Source organism: Drosophila miranda, chromosome 2 (genome assembly GCF_003369915.1).
Source record: "Drosophila miranda strain MSH22 chromosome 2, D.miranda_PacBio2.1, whole genome shotgun sequence".
Taxonomy (NCBI): domain Eukaryota; kingdom Metazoa; phylum Arthropoda; class Insecta; order Diptera; family Drosophilidae; genus Drosophila; species Drosophila miranda.
This window is the reverse complement of record NC_046675.1, coordinates 32,858,339-32,872,893: the sequence shown is the minus strand read 5'-3', so window position 1 is coordinate 32,872,893 and position 14,555 is coordinate 32,858,339. Positions and strand designations below refer to the sequence as shown.

The window sequence follows — 14,555 nt, the reverse complement described above, 5'->3', positions numbered from 1 at the left end:
GTTATAAACTTTGTCCTTCTCTGGAATAAATGCAATTCTATATGTAAAGGTGTATCGATTCGACTTTAATCATTCTCGCGAGTCTCTTTTTCATCCGGTAGGAACATATCATCATATGATACTTTATACAGGATATCCTCGATCAAATCACGAAAAACGCTCGCAAATATTCTCAGATTTGTGGGCTCCAATTCATTCCAGAACTCCACCCAATGTATGTTGAAAACCTGATTGATGGCAATTGTGAGATCTGTGTTCTCTGAAAAAAAGTTATCCAGCCAGAAGACCCAACTGCAAATCAATCTCTGATTAGAATCGTGAAAGGAGAGGAGAATCCCCACTTACCGATCCATATTGACAATGGGATTCAGCTCGTATATCTTTAGGTAGCGCTTGTTATTCCGATACTCCATGATCACTTTCAGCTTGAGAACAAATCGAAAATTCTGGAAATCCGAAAGCTGTTCGCCCGTTGAATTCAATTCCACGATCCATACGCGACCCTGAGACATGTAGCGCCCTTTATGGATGAGACTCGGTATCCTGCCGTGTATTTCCATCAGGCTCGATGTGGGATTCTTAGTAAAGCCCTTGACCTTCGTGATCGTTGTGTTCTCAAAGCCATAGTTGACCTGATCAAACAGATTGAACTGCAGCCAGAAGGCTCCTACTTTCGGATTATCCCAGAACTTTGAGTTCCGTATGTCCACCACATCGATGGGTTTCATGCCCAAAGCGGGTATGCCTCTCGGATAGCGTCGTATCACTTTATTCATGGAGTCCACAATGCAATCCGAGTCCCCGAAACGGCATTTTGGTATGTCCTTTGCTATAGGATACAGAGATATTTCAGAGAAATTGTGATCATTCATTCGCGTTCGGTCAAAGTCTAATATTCGCGTTACCTACGTAATATTTGACCCTGCAAAGATTTGATGAGCTGCAAGCACAGCACTAAGGTGAATATATCACGCATTCCCATAGCCTACAGCCAGTTGATATTCACTTCAGTACCAGCGCCTTCAGCAGTCGATTACGATGTGAAATCGCGACTAACTAGAACTTAGTTATGGGGTGGGCTATGTCTGTAGAACCGGTCGAAAGCTCTACTACTTGTTGTATTAGCATTTTCGTTTGTTTTTTAATGAAAATTATCTAACATAAAGAGTTACGTTTTTACAAGTACATGGATTGTAAGTATGTATGTAGTCTAGTGGAATTTATTTAAGTTTACAGATTATTGATGAACAGATGATCATAGGTGCATCTTCAGGTACCGCTTATTGTTCCGATACTCCAGCAGGACTTTCAGCTTAAGGGAGAACTTGAATTTCTTAGAACTTATAATAGATAGGAGTTCTATAAGGCCAACAAACTTAATAGGAATGTGCATCAGCCTGGAGAACCAGTTTCGAGTCAGAAAACGACCCCCCATCAACATAGCCGAGCTTTCCCGATAATCCGTGGGGTGCATGCGAACAAAACAAATATGAATCAGACTTGCAACTTGTCTCTTTGGTATAGTATTATTATATGCACTGGAATTTGGATAGAATTCTTCACACATTTTCCTCTTGCTTTAATACTTTAATACTTGAATGCACAAATAAATGCATAGAGAATTCTACATCCGATATCTTAATGGCTAATTGAACTCCGAATCGGCTAGGAAGAGATCATCGTATGGTATGTTGTAGAACAGATCTTCAAACATGCTCAGGAACACCGTTTCGAACAGAAGCAGGATTCTCGGCTCTAATTCGTTCCAGAACTCGACCCAATTCCGATTGAATAGATTATTAATAGCTATGGTCATATCAAAGTTATCGGGAAAGAAATCATCCATCCACATGATCCAGCTGTTGCCAAGAGTGATAGGGATAATATAGTACCGAACAATACATAGTACCTGTAAGAACTACTCACCGATCCAGTCGTAGGTTGGGTACCACCTCATATATTTTCATGTATCGCTTATTGTTCCTGTATTCGGTGCGCACTTTCAGCGTCAGATCGAAGCGAAAGTTGAGGAAATCCGAACTCGAGTCACCCTTGGAATTGATATCCACAAACCAGAGCATCCGACCCTTGGCGTGGTATTTGCCCTTGTACACCAGTCTGGGTATCTTGCCATGAATCTCTATCTTGGATTTGGTGGGATCCCGATCGAAGCCCTTGATCTCTGTGATTGTGGTGTTCTCGAAGCCAAGGTTTACCTGATTGAATAGCTGGAAGTAGTACCAGGCACCGCCCACTCGCGAGTCATTGACCAGCACCCAATCCTTTACTGTCACTACATCGAAGGGCTTCAGATTGATCTCGGGTATGCCCTTGGGATAATTACGAATCAAAGCATTGGCCGACTCTGCCAGGCACTTGCCATCTCCATAATGACATTTATTCACCTTGTCAGCTGTAAAGAAAATAATATTTAGATAAATAATATTTCCATTGATTTAAGCCCACTCACTAAATGTTTGGCATTGCAGGCCGACAAAGAGCTCCAGGGTGATCCAGAATATAAAGGGCAGGTAAAGCATCTTTCAACTTATTGAAGATCACAAACTTTCAAGCTCTCATAACCGTCCGAACCTCGAACCACTTGCATAGCCGATGGGCAACTGCTTGGATCCGTAGAATTGTTTTCCTTACAACGAGAAAACATTTATGAGGAAATCAAACCAGCTGCTATTATCATAACAAGTTCTCGATTCTAGAAATAGTATATAGGTGGATAAATTGCTGGCAAATTATCATTGTGGAATCGGCTGAGAACTGCAAAAGCTTTAATCACTTGAGCTTTAACCCATACCACGTTATAAAATACGCCCATTAATCTGGCTTAAACTGCACCCTGTAATAGTAGTCGCCGCATTGTTTAGGAGAAGTCTATCATTATAATTCAGTGTGGCAAATATATCTATAAATTTCTGCCTCAAGTCTTGACAGTGAAGATGCACCACGCCATTCAAAAAGATGCAACATTTATTCGAGTATGTACATATATTGTATTCTATTCAATTCTATACTTGAAAGAAATCATCATACGAAAATTTGTTGGCCACTCGTCTGAGTATTGTTCCGGCCACCTGATCCAATGCCGAGTTGATGCCTTTTCGCAGTGTTTTCCAGATTTCAAACCAATTATTGTTGGCCAAATCATTCATAGTGTCACTCAAATCCTTGTTGTTGAACAAATTGTCAAAATTTATGTGCATGCTGCCAAAATGAGAGTTCATTAAGATACCAGAACTGATTAAAACTCTTCTGGTTCTTTGCTTACCTCTGAACATCCACCAAACACTTGACCTTTGGTATCTCCAAATAGCTTTTGCCATCCAAACGTTGATCTTCCACAGCCCTCACCTTGCACCGAAACTGGCAATCCTTTAGTTCAACCAACGCCTGTCCCCGGCCCTGGATGGGCATGGTCAGGAGAATGCCTTGGGTCTCGTATTCCCCTTCAAGTCGCAGCAGAGGAGTAAAAGCACTCAGTTCGAAGACCCGTGGTATATCTGCATCGAATCCCTTGGCATCCAGAACGGTGGTGTTCTCAAAGCCTCGCACGGTGAGGGTATGGAATTTTAGATCCAACTTTGATGATTCCATCCGGCTAACGATCACATTCTGAAAGCTAATGGCATCCACGGCATCCAGTCCTATTGAGGGTATTCCCTTGGGATAAGACTGTAAGATGTGGGTGATAGTTTTGGCAATGCAGATCGCATCGCCAGCCTGACATTTGTCTATATCTGGAGCTATAAATTGCATAGCTTAAATAGATGATAAATCTCTGATAGATCTTCTTCCACTTACGAAGCTGCTGTCCCCATACGAACGCTATCGTCAGACATCCAATGAAAAGTGAAAGCCTCATTACGATTTGTTCTTGTTGTCGGATAATTAATGGATGAGCTTGAATGTAACGAGCCAACCCCTTTTATAGTTCCCTAAGCTCTAGATCCATCCAAATACAAATTGGATGCGCCTATTTAAGTGATTGTTACTATCGTTTTAATCCACGCCCACACCTGACAGCTGACACCTCATCAGCGAATGAATGAATCTCTCATTAGTGTTCGGGCTTTTTGCTTTCATCAATTAAACTATTAGTTAGCAATTAAGTGTCGATTACGTGAAATACTCAGCTGTTGGTAGCAGGCCTTACTGAGGGTTAGGTAATATCCCCATTTCTGACGTAAGGTTTTTCTCTTCAAATGAGTAGATACCATCGGTAAGTAACGAGAGGCTGCTCATCAGACTCTGATTAAAATTTAATTTAAAATTAGAATGATATTTGTTTAAAAATAAATCGCTGAAACTTTTATCCCAATATTTTTCTGTATAAAATATCCATATAAATCCCTCAAACAGGTTCACAAAAATCATCAAAAATGCATCCTTAATAGAATACAATTTTTATTATTTATAGTGATTTTTGTACACAACAATTTTTGAAATATTTGTAATGAATAATGAACTAACTAGGAAAATGATGGAACTCGAATGGACTAACGTGCAACATTGCATAAAGAGAGTTCTTAAGTAAAACAGTATAAAATAAATAAGGAATACGAAATACACAAAATTGCTTTGCTCTCTAAAGGTTCCACAAATGTATGCAATTTCTACAGACGATTTTCACACACGATTAGACAATAAAATGTGGTTCGATTTACGCTCAGTTAATTTCACAGCCCTATTATTAATAGACTTTATGATTATTAGCATTAATTAAAAGTGTTTTTCGATCATTTGATAATTTCGAACAATGATGATCTGTTATGGATGTGCTTTTCTGGTCTTTTCTTTTCTTTGCTTTGCTTTTCTTTTGGTATGCATTAAAAGTCGAATTTAGTTATTGTTTTACACTGATCCCCGGTTCTCTTGGAGAACCATTTAAAAAATAATACCCGAAGCCACAATAAAACCCAATCCATTCCGCCTGGTGCCCAGGGGAACTTTGCCACATTGTGTCCATTGTCGAGTGGTTTGTTGCTGCTGCTGCTGCTGTCGCAACCATGCAGCCGAATGCCAATGCAAATGCCAATGCTAGCTGATGACCACATGCTGGCCAGGGCCGCCGTTAACGTTGCTGCTGGGGCACCCGGACTCGTTGTTGTTGCTGTTGTTGAAACAAACCTCCTCACTGCCATCGGAATCAGTGCAGCACAGTAATGGCTACGCATCATCCTCGCCATCCATGACGTCCGCCTCGTTGTCGCCGTTCGTGGCAATCCTGCAAAGGATATTTAGAGATATAAGTGAATGATGACTGATGTAAGTGCTGATTGATATGACTGTGGTATGCGTGTAGGTGGGTTATCTCTCTCTCGCTTAAATCTTCAAGCCAATCGATCAGTTTAGGTAGAAAAGTAGGGGAAATGCTTTCGGTATCTGATTCAGATGATCAAATTTTTTGAAAAGTGGTTTTTATTTATTCAAAAAAAATATATATAAATGTATATACAGATTGTGTTGTAGATATATATCTATAGATACACACTCCATCCCCTTTTGGGTTGGTGATATTTATACATCTTTTATCCACCCATCTTTTACTTCACCCAAATATGCATTTTCTTGACCACTCATCGAGTATCGATCAATTGTAGCGATATTTCTATCTATCTACCAATCGATCGTTGCAATAGATCATTAATACAAATTATATACATATGTATACAATATATTGCAATATACATATATATAATCTCCCACAAACTGAAGATAATTTTCTTGTCTGTTAAATGTTTTAGCTCTAATGTAAACCATTCTTTACAACATCAATGTTTACCTAGATCTATTCATTTATTTATTTAATTTGTGAGCTTAAAGCTATAAACTAAAGCTACAACTAAGGCAACTGTAGCTAATATGGCTTTGGGCTATTACCAATGTAGATCTACTACGTTGTTATTAAGTTCTAAAACTATACAAAGTATACATTGTAGATCATATATTCTTTCCACAAGAAATTACGAAGAAAAGATATGGTTACACACATAAACACGTCTGTGTCCACAACATCTATTTCAGATCCCACAAATATAGGATATATATAGGATAGACATAGAAATTCAAACAACTCCAACGAGATAGAAAACACACACAGGAACAATTAAAAGTTATTTACAAAGGCAAAACACACACTAAGAGGAATTTCGTATTTATTATTGTCTGGAAAGGGGAGGAGAGTTTGTAATATTTGTAATATTTATTTCATTCTACAGTTAATAAATACATATACAACTGGGCATAGATACTCCATTATAAAGTACAGCAGGCATACAGGTTTGTACAAATCTTTTAATATCAACCAAATGTGTTCGTTTAAGTAATACGTACAAATTGTCTAATAAATAAGCTACATAGAGATTCAAGAACATCTAATACTTATAGAGTAGGAGCATAAATTCTTTACAACATTTACATACAGAAGAGTCAGTGCAAACAAATTTCATATAAATCAAGAGGAGAGTTCTATCGCTTAAGACTATCTTAGTTGGCTTCGTTGGGGTTGATTCTGATTCTGATTCTGTATCGAGTTTCTTGAGATTCCACTATCGTTAAGAGTCAGCTCGCTATTTATACATATTTACATATGTACAAAGTCCGATCCAGAGTTGAAGATGTTGATGCGAGACCCCAACAAAGAGAGAAAATCAGATTTTGGCCAGCAGCACATTTTCGGGGAATCAAAAATGGATTTTTAATTGAAATTCTCATGGCACGCGTTCTCAAAGCGTTCCGAAATCAGTTTGTATTGATTTTTTATTATTATTTATCTTTCGTTTTATTTTATGTTGCATTGAAATTTTGCATATTTTGCGCCATTCTTTAGAAAATCAATAATTTTGAAAAACGTTTTCTCATTGTTTTGTATCAATGCCAAAAAATCCATTTCCACATAAATAGAATATACAATTTTGTTGTTCGTGTGTGCGTGTGTGTTTTTGTTTGTTTTTGTGTGTCAATTGGGAATATTTTTTGTATTTTGTTGTAGGTTTTGTACATTTCAATTAGCCACAAAATGAATGGGAAACATCAATCAATCCGGTATAAGTAGAAGACAGAGAGTATAAGAGTGGGGTGTAGTATAATACAGTACATGAAGAGAGAGAGAACAGAGAGAGAGACAGTGATAGAACACAAAACACAGGTAAGAGAGAACAGGGTTGTCGAGCACATATAATACAAGAATTTTAAATTTAGCAAATCATATTTTGTTTTTAGTTTTATTTTAATTAAATTTTTGTGATTAAGTTTAATGTTGAGGGTACCACGCCCACTGTGCTTTTGATAACCCTTGAACCAACCCACAAACCAGAAACCCTTAAATTAAAGCTAATCCGCGGTTGACTAGAGCTATAACTATTATGAAACTTCAAAAATATAAGAAATATTTGGTAAGAAAGATCTCCAATTGTCTTCCTTCATGTTCTTTGGCCATCCACTTTAGATACGTGTTCCGTTTCATCCTTCTTTTCAATCAGAATACAGTTTAGAACGGTCTTCTCTTAGTACTTAAAGCCGAGACCAATCAACAATAAATTTAAAGACTTTTCCAAGTAATTCGAAGTCATAAATGCAAACTTTATTCAACGTGCTAAGCGTCCAAAAGCCTTATAAAGTACAAAATACCCCACAATGCTTGATAAAGCAATCAGTGAAGACTTACCAGTGTTATATTATTCTTACTATCTATAGGATCCCACCATTGATGGGGTAAATGCTGTATGTATAAACGTAGATCCCCTAAAGACATGCCTTATGCTCGTAAATTCTAGAGTTTTGTAAAGCCCTATTAGGTACTTGTTAGTGTTGTTAAGCGTGTGATTTAGTGTTAATATCACAAGGGAATTTGTGTGTGGGCGGGAGGTTAGCCATAATGAGTCACCAAGATGATTCAGTTAGGAACCTTCTCCGAAACGGTTTCAAGACCTTTCACCGTTTTGTTAGTAGCTGATTCGCCTACAACTAAGGTTACGTCACTGTGAAGAGTCGAAAGAAGAGAGAGAGCATAGCAAGATGTTTTCGAAATGTTAGTTTTAGTTTTGAGAGTGTTCGTAACCAGATGAACGATTAGTAGAAGAGTTTAATTAGTAGGAAGGAAGATACAAATTTGAAGTATTTAAAGCCAATTCGGAGGAGTTCAGTGCAGATCAGATAGTTTACTAAAAGGTTAGATTAGAGTTTTCCCTCAACGAGAGATAGAGATATAGAGAGAGAGAGAGTGAGTGAGTGTGGAGTGTGTCTGTGCATCGGTGCGTGTGGGTGTATGGTGATGATGTGGTTGACATTTGATGAAAATAGTCTTGGACATACCTGGCATACGTTGAGTTGGCATTCTTTATCGAAAAGCTGTTCTGGCTTGGCAACACAAAACGCTGCACCCACTGTAAAACAGAGAGACAGAGAACACCATTTAGTACCAGTAGATGAAGTGGGACCCCAACTACAGTGCATAAGCCCTACACTAAGCCTCCATTTGGTGGTCAGAGTCACGTAAATAGATAGTGTCAGACCGCCAGTTGATGGGCGATATCTCGCGATGTGTGATTTGTGATTTTTGATTTCTTAAGGCCAATTGATAATTGCCGCCCGTCCCGTGTGTGTGTGTGGAGTACTCACCCGACTATTCATTAGACGCTGATTGCCCATGCAGGCGGCCATGTGTATCACAAGATATAAATTAAATAGTATATATAGAATGGCAAATATGCCTGCAATCCAAAAAAGAAAGAAAGGCAATCATTAGCAAGTTCGGAATGATGAAAGATTTACGACTACTCACAAACTAAAGCCAGTAGACCGCCTTGGATCTGCATGTTCTCCACTTGGACAATTACAAAGTAAAGATTGACGCCAATTACCACAATCGTCAGACAGATAGAAACGATTTTGTTGCCCCTAAAAGTACAAAAATAGAATTAAATAAAGCCAAGAATAAGGGCATATCGCGAGACACTCACAATCCATTGACAAACTCTCCCATAATTGCCGCACATGAGGTAAACGCTATGGTGGGTATTGCAGCGAAGGGCAACTGAAGAGACATCACCGCATTCAGGATGTCATTCATGTTGGTTAGATCATCCATTTTGCTAAACATGGCCAGACAGAATGTGGGGATGATGGCAATGCAGCGCGTGACCAGCACGCGACACCAGCGCGGCCATTGCAGATTGAGGAAACCCTCCATCGAGAACTGACCCGCATAGGTGCCAGTCATGGTGGAGCTCTGGCCAGCGGCCAGTATACCCACGCCCCAAATGTACATGGCCACAGCACCGAAAGTGCATCCCAGGAAAAGACCGCCCTTGTACAGATCCGCATCGATGATGGCCGTTCCATTCTGGTGGTCCACAAACGACATTTTTGCATCCTCGTACATCGATTTGTTTGTGCAGATATCGAGCTAACAAAATAACGAAAGGGAATCCATGATTAGGTCCTTAAGATGGAAAACGAAGCGATTCCGCTCACCACATCCTTATTGGTCTTGCCATACATTCCATGGGCAAAGACGGACACCACAAAGAGGTTGATGATGAACGACACAAACAAGGCCACGGAGGCCTCAATAAAGAAGTAGAAATTCGCTTCGCTCACTTTCTTTGGCTGGCGGCGATCGATATCACGGGACTGTAAATGAAAAGACAAGAGCTCTATGAATTATGGATTCCTTCAGAGATATTTTTGATGTAGGTCTTACCTTGACCAAAGCCGAGTGCAAGTACAGATTGTGTGGCATGATGACAGCTCCTACGACACCCACTGCCTGCAGCAGTACATTTGAATTGCAGTCAGAGCACCAGGGCACAAACATGCCCTCAAGCACCTCGACTTGATTGGGCGCAGAGACAATATACTAAGAGGAATGGAAATAAACATGGGATTAATAAGTGCTGACAGAAAATTCCCCCGAAATACCACAAGTGTTTGCTCATTAATTGCGTCTCGATGGCGCAGAAAAGTCCCCTATGGATAAGGCATACAATATTTTGGCTTATACAACAAACAGATAAGGCCTGTAATTGCTCTGTCCCATCTGGAATTTGTTTGTCCCATTTCCGGGCAGCATCATGTGCTTCCACATCTGCCACATGATATGAAATGTGCAAGTGCAAGCTTATCTAATCATCTCCGGGGGTTTGCTCTGACTGGGGCAGACAGACGACTCATGTACAATTACTTATTATCTTTATCGCTGTTGTAAATATGTGTCTCCGTGTCTCTGATTTACGATACAAAGAAAGTGAGTTCTAATAGAAATGTGTAGGTTCGTTTTAAGGGCTTCCGTTTGCTGGGTGCTCCAATCAATAGAATGACAACGCCCCGCACCATTCGGTAATTTGCAAATTTCGTGACAATCGTTTTTTGAGAAAATCACACACATCATTTAATTTCGGTTTTTTGTGTGTCTGAGTTTTTATCGCAATTGTTTAAACAATTTAGTATTGTTCACGCCCGACCGACAATTGAGTGCCTCTTAGGGGAACTTTTGCTCTTTTGAATAAATCTACTTAAAATTTAGGGGGTTTCTTTTTTTGGGCTTACCTCATAGCCAAATGTGACAGCCATGATGGTGATGAGGAACCCAAATAGGAACTCCAGCTTACGTAAACCGTATTTATCCAGAAACAGGAACGTGAACGTGTCAACAATAGTGATCAACACTCCACCCCATAAAGGCACACTATAAAAAACAACCAAATCATCAACCATACAGAATCATCACAGAGCACGCGATTCGAATCTTACGCTTTATTCGATAGCAGATATATGGCAATGGCCGTGCCAATGACCTCCTGCATATCGGATCCAATGATGGCTATCTCAATCATGATCCAGAGTATCCAACGCGGCAGACGCTTGTACTGGCGATAGCACATTTCAGCCAGATGCAAGCCCGTTACCACACCCAGCCTGAAAAATATAATGATGCAAAATTAAGAGAGAAAAAGAGAGAGAGAGATTTAGACAGACACACACTCACCTTGCGGCCAAGCGTTGCATGAGTAGACCCAAGACAGTGGCCCAAAGCAAGACCCACAAGATTTTGTACTTGGCGGCGGCACCCGACTGCAAATCGGATTCGATGTTGCCGGGATCTAGATATGCAATGGACATGAGAAAACCGGGTCCCGTGAAGGCCCACAGCTTGCGAAAACTGAAACCCATCTGGTAAAGGGAAGGTCAAGTTCTGTTAGTTCTAGTTTTTCTTTTATTTTTTGTTTGTTTGTATTGAGACTTACATTTGTGCGATCATCTTCGGGTATGAGGACCTTTTCATCGCTGAAGTAGGCCTGCTTGGCGGCCGGTTTCAGATATGTGGTCTCATTGAGTATCTGCTGGTGATGCAATTGATTGCTATGGCTGCTCCCTGATGCTCCTCCATTACTCCCACTCGCACTCGAACCGCCTGGACCATCGCCGCCGGCGCCCGGCTCAACGTTCTTGTGATAGGCCTCATTCGACGACATGCTGCAAGATATGCCGAGAATATGGTCAGCCTTTGTTTATTCATTATACATATATGTACATGAATCTATTGTTCAGTTCTGCTTCGATTGTTTTGACTGTCCATCAAAGGCTCTACGTTTAATTATACATACAAAAAAATATTCAATGTGCGCGATTGTTGCACCTGCGATTCTCACAACTTCCATTTAATTGAGCTACTATCTACTATTACGTCTGTCTGATCTCTGACTCAATTAGCATTATCATAATAAAAACAACAAACAAAAAGTTATAAAATATAATTATCTCCGACTGCGATTTCTGCAGCCATAACATTCCATATTCCATTTCAAATTTGGAGTGATCATCCAAAAACTAGAAACATTTTCCCGGAATACATTCGTACACATGTGGCAATAAAACAGAAAATATACAGATGTATGTACGAGTTTTTTACTCGTAGTTTGACAGTCATATGTTCCGTTTAATTGATAACGCTGCTACAGCGTATTACTGTAATATATATATTATATAAATATATAGTACGCACGGATGAGGAAATAACACTACAGCCACAGGCCTTGTGAATCATTTCTAAGAGTCTTCAAGTGAGTTTCAAGTCTGTAATTTTGTTTTATTTGCGACTTAACGAAACGATTTAGTATCAAGTTGCAAGTGATACAACAAGCAGTCTATTGACCTGCACATATGTAACTCTTTCCATTTGTTTATTTGATTCAAAGTTATTACAAGTACATTATACATGTGTGTAATAACTGTGTAATGCATGCTTGTTGGAGAGCTCTTCAAAAGATATTGTTCCCTCCAGCAGGTTGGCAATACCATCAGCTTGTTCACCTTGACAGGCGCTCTCGTCTGGCCGCCGCCTCCTCTGCGTCTGCTTTGCAGTTGCTGCTTTCCACATCGCCTCATTGATGACGGACAGAGCCAGACAAAGACTTGCAGAGCATCGGGCGATGCCTTATTATGTAGAGGACTTACTTATATATTATACACACGAGTTTGGTCATATCTAGATGTCGCCATTAATGGCCAATTGGCTTCTATCTATGGTCAAGATTTAACGCAAATTGTAATGAATCCAACTGTTGGTTTCGTTTTCTGGTTCATTGGAATACGTGTAGTATTTGTCTCAACATTTAAACGGTTCTGTTTACCCAGTTGTGGTTCTCTCCTGCACACACACAAATATGTCTACCATAGTACTCACAATGATATCGTACATCGCGATATATGTATGTATATATTTTAGCAACGTGTTCGCCATGCGGAAAACATTGTTGATAGTTCCTCGATTGTACATATCAGAAGTCATAAATTCTGATTACTACAGATGAAATACTCGTGTACGCCCAAAATAAACAAAGAAATCCACTACATTAAATACCACACCAATTGAATTTTCCATATTTTTCTACACTCGAAAAGGGGTATTATGATTTTGCACCATTCAAGCATCTTTGATGTCCGAAACAGGATCAATCAATCTGCAAGGGTATATAAAGCGTCGGTCCCCCATCTCTGGCATTTCTTTTTGTGTATATTTTGTGTATTTTGACTTTGTCCTCCCTCCAAATAAAAGTGGTTTATTTGTTGCTGTCCAAAACAAAACAAAAAATTTAAAAAACTGCGTAGCAATTTGCTCAATAAGCGGAAAATGCAAAAAAATCAACTTAAAATTTTTAGCTGACAACAAAACACCAGACAATGTTAGCGAAAATATTCCTAAATTATATTAACATCAACTTTTAAATTACTTTTCTACCAACGACGGGTTAACTGCTTTTTTGATCTCTAATTATTCGGTTTAAGTTTAGAATTCGTTGCAGGTTTTTAGAGTACAAACGCTAGGGCTTCTTTATCACGACTGCTCAAACACTGGGAATATTTGCGTCCTATTGTTTAGCAATTACCATTTTAAAAGTCGTTTCTTATAAAAAAAAAAAAACCATTCTTTGAGTGCCTCAATAAGTTAAAGAGGCGATAAGGTAATGTCTTCTCAAGGAGAGCTCTTAACATGGTTTACTTATTTTAGACTTGGAGATAGAGCAAATAAGCAACTCCAGAACGCGAATTATTTACAGCTTTATATTTTTCACTCTTTCTCACTCCTTGAGGGATATTTAAAGACCTCACCTTGCTAAAATACAACATGGGACCCACGTTTTGTTATTGGCACACACCTGCGTGCGCACTCACAAACGCACACTCACACACCTCACACATATGTTTTGTTCACTCTCAACATAATAAAATGAGAGAGACGATGGCCAACAAGATAAGCCATAATGTAAATTATTGAATATTTCAGGTTAACACCACTTCCTAACCGAGAATTAGGTTTAATTTCAACACAATTTGGCTTACTTGCAACAGCTTGTTGATTGGGTGGTGCGGGATGGATGGGATGGTGGCAGCGGCGAAAATTACAGTATTGGTCTGGTAAATATTTCAAGCCGTTTTGTTTTCCTTTATTATATCACACACACAAGAAGAGCACTAAACGACGGCGACACAACACTTATATGCATTTTATGAACATTTTACTCATTCCGTAAGACCCGCTCGTGGAACAATTTACGAATTCGGTGACGTTGAACAACCAACACCAGGCAGAAGCAGCGAGCAGAGCACAGTCAGTGCCAGCGGAGGAACTTCTGCTTCAGCTTCCAATTGTTGACTTATTTAACGGCAATTGACGAGTATCTGGCGGCCACAGCGACGTGACATGCAGTTTCGTTTCGTGCGTCCCCTCCCCTTATGCCGCCAGCTCTTTTTGTTTAATAACTTTTTTTCTTGCAACCAGCTGCTCTGCTCATGCCGATGAAAAAACGAACTTAGCCCACTTAAGCCCCCTTTAATTAACTAGGTGAACACCTTGAGGGAAAATGCGACATATAGTACTGGTTGTAAATTCATCTTGCAAAATCCATCCTAGCCTTCTTTCAACTTTAAAAAAACCCCCATAATATCTTTTACCTGAACAACGAAAAAATTCTTCAAGACGTATTATTTTCGTGGTTTTTACTTTAATACCGACTGGTCGACAATGGGTTAATCGGTTT

At 39.5% G+C, this 14,555-nt stretch overlaps 4 protein-coding genes across 8 annotated transcripts; all 4 read right to left on the bottom strand.

Moving 5' to 3' along the window:
* Window positions 1-44: 44 nt before the first annotated feature.
* On the bottom strand, window positions 45-1,049 carry LOC108154401. Of its 3 annotated transcripts, none has more exons than XM_017284668.2 (3): window positions 910-1,048; window positions 346-829; window positions 45-291 (listed from the first exon to the last, which is right to left on the bottom strand). In XM_017284668.2, the coding sequence occupies exons 1-3, from the start codon at window positions 980-982 to the stop codon at window positions 66-68; spliced, it is 783 nt and encodes a 260-aa protein (XP_017140157.1). In that variant the 5' UTR covers window positions 983-1,048; the 3' UTR covers window positions 45-65. The 3 variants fall into 3 exon arrangements, with proteins under 3 accessions (XP_017140157.1, XP_017140159.1, XP_017140160.1); XM_017284670.2 differs by having other exon boundaries at window positions 906-986; XM_017284671.2 differs by having other exon boundaries at window positions 96-259; window positions 910-1,049.
* Window positions 1,050-1,544: 495 nt separating this feature from the next.
* On the bottom strand, window positions 1,545-2,634 carry LOC108154311 (circadian clock-controlled protein). The gene is made up of 3 exons (XM_017284568.2): window positions 2,471-2,634; window positions 1,927-2,413; window positions 1,545-1,859 (listed from the first exon to the last, which is right to left on the bottom strand). Exons 1-3 carry the CDS (start codon window positions 2,538-2,540, stop codon window positions 1,646-1,648), a joined length of 771 nt encoding a protein of 256 aa, XP_017140057.1. The 5' UTR covers window positions 2,541-2,634; the 3' UTR covers window positions 1,545-1,645.
* Window positions 2,635-2,950: 316 nt separating this feature from the next.
* Window positions 2,951-4,037, bottom strand: LOC108154423 (protein takeout). The gene is made up of 3 exons (XM_017284693.2): window positions 3,817-4,037; window positions 3,284-3,758; window positions 2,951-3,219 (listed from the first exon to the last, which is right to left on the bottom strand). Exons 1-3 carry the CDS (start codon window positions 3,875-3,877, stop codon window positions 3,024-3,026), a joined length of 732 nt encoding a protein of 243 aa, XP_017140182.1. The 5' UTR covers window positions 3,878-4,037; the 3' UTR covers window positions 2,951-3,023.
* Window positions 4,038-4,754: 717 nt separating this feature from the next.
* Window positions 4,755-14,309, bottom strand: LOC108156840 (protein Malvolio). 3 transcript variants are annotated; one of them, XM_017288553.2, is made up of 12 exons: window positions 13,858-14,307; window positions 11,262-11,490; window positions 11,003-11,187; window positions 10,768-10,932; window positions 10,564-10,702; window positions 9,719-9,874; window positions 9,490-9,648; window positions 8,976-9,421; window positions 8,798-8,913; window positions 8,635-8,726; window positions 8,329-8,399; window positions 4,755-5,239 (listed from the first exon to the last, which is right to left on the bottom strand). In XM_017288553.2, exons 2-12 carry the CDS (start codon window positions 11,487-11,489, stop codon window positions 5,182-5,184), a joined length of 1,815 nt encoding a protein of 604 aa, XP_017144042.1. In that variant the 5' UTR covers window position 11,490; window positions 13,858-14,307; the 3' UTR covers window positions 4,755-5,181. The 3 variants fall into 3 exon arrangements, with proteins under 3 accessions (XP_017144042.1, XP_017144041.1, XP_033244442.1); XM_017288552.2 differs by lacking the exon at window positions 4,755-5,239 and adding an exon at window positions 6,290-6,584 and having other exon boundaries at window positions 13,858-14,308; XM_033388551.1 differs by lacking the exon at window positions 4,755-5,239 and adding an exon at window positions 6,879-7,994 and having other exon boundaries at window positions 13,858-14,309.
* Between the last annotated feature and the right edge of the window lie 246 nt (window positions 14,310-14,555).

Bases quoted from the DNA above. Each gene is read 5' to 3' on its own strand.
- LOC108154401 (XM_017284668.2), bottom strand. From the start codon at position 982: ATGGGAATGCGTGATATATTCACCTTAGTGCTGTGCTTGCAGCTCATC. The intron at 830-909 runs GTAGGTAACGCG...TGTATCCTATAG, and splicing joins TTTGCAGGGTCAAATATTAC to CAAAGGACATACCAAAATGC. The intron at 292-345 runs GTAAGTGGGGAT...ATTGATTTGCAG, and splicing joins CCCATTGTCAATATGGATCG to TTGGGTCTTCTGGCTGGATA.
- LOC108154423 (XM_017284693.2), bottom strand. From the start codon at position 3,877: ATGAGGCTTTCACTTTTCATTGGATGTCTGACGATAGCGTTCGTATGG. The intron at 3,759-3,816 runs GTAAGTGGAAGA...TGCAATTTATAG, and splicing joins CGTATGGGGACAGCAGCTTC to CTCCAGATATAGACAAATGT. The intron at 3,220-3,283 runs GTAAGCAAAGAA...TCATTTTGGCAG, and splicing joins TGTTTGGTGGATGTTCAGAG to CATGCACATAAATTTTGACA.
- LOC108154311 (XM_017284568.2), bottom strand. From the start codon at position 2,540: ATGCTTTACCTGCCCTTTATATTCTGGATCACCCTGGAGCTCTTTGTC. The intron at 2,414-2,470 runs GTGAGTGGGCTT...TTTTCTTTACAG, and splicing joins CCTGCAATGCCAAACATTTA to CTGACAAGGTGAATAAATGT. The intron at 1,860-1,926 runs GTGAGTAGTTCT...TCTTGGCAACAG, and splicing joins CCCAACCTACGACTGGATCG to CTGGATCATGTGGATGGATG.
- LOC108156840 (XM_017288552.2), bottom strand. From the start codon at position 11,489: ATGTCGTCGAATGAGGCCTATCACAAGAACGTTGAGCCGGGCGCCGGC. The intron at 10,933-11,002 runs GTGAGTGTGTGT...TATATTTTTCAG, and splicing joins ATGCAACGCTTGGCCGCAAG to GCTGGGTGTGGTAACGGGCT. The intron at 9,875-10,563 runs GTAAGCCCAAAA...CATTCCTCTTAG, and splicing joins CTGTCACATTTGGCTATGAG to TATATTGTCTCTGCGCCCAA.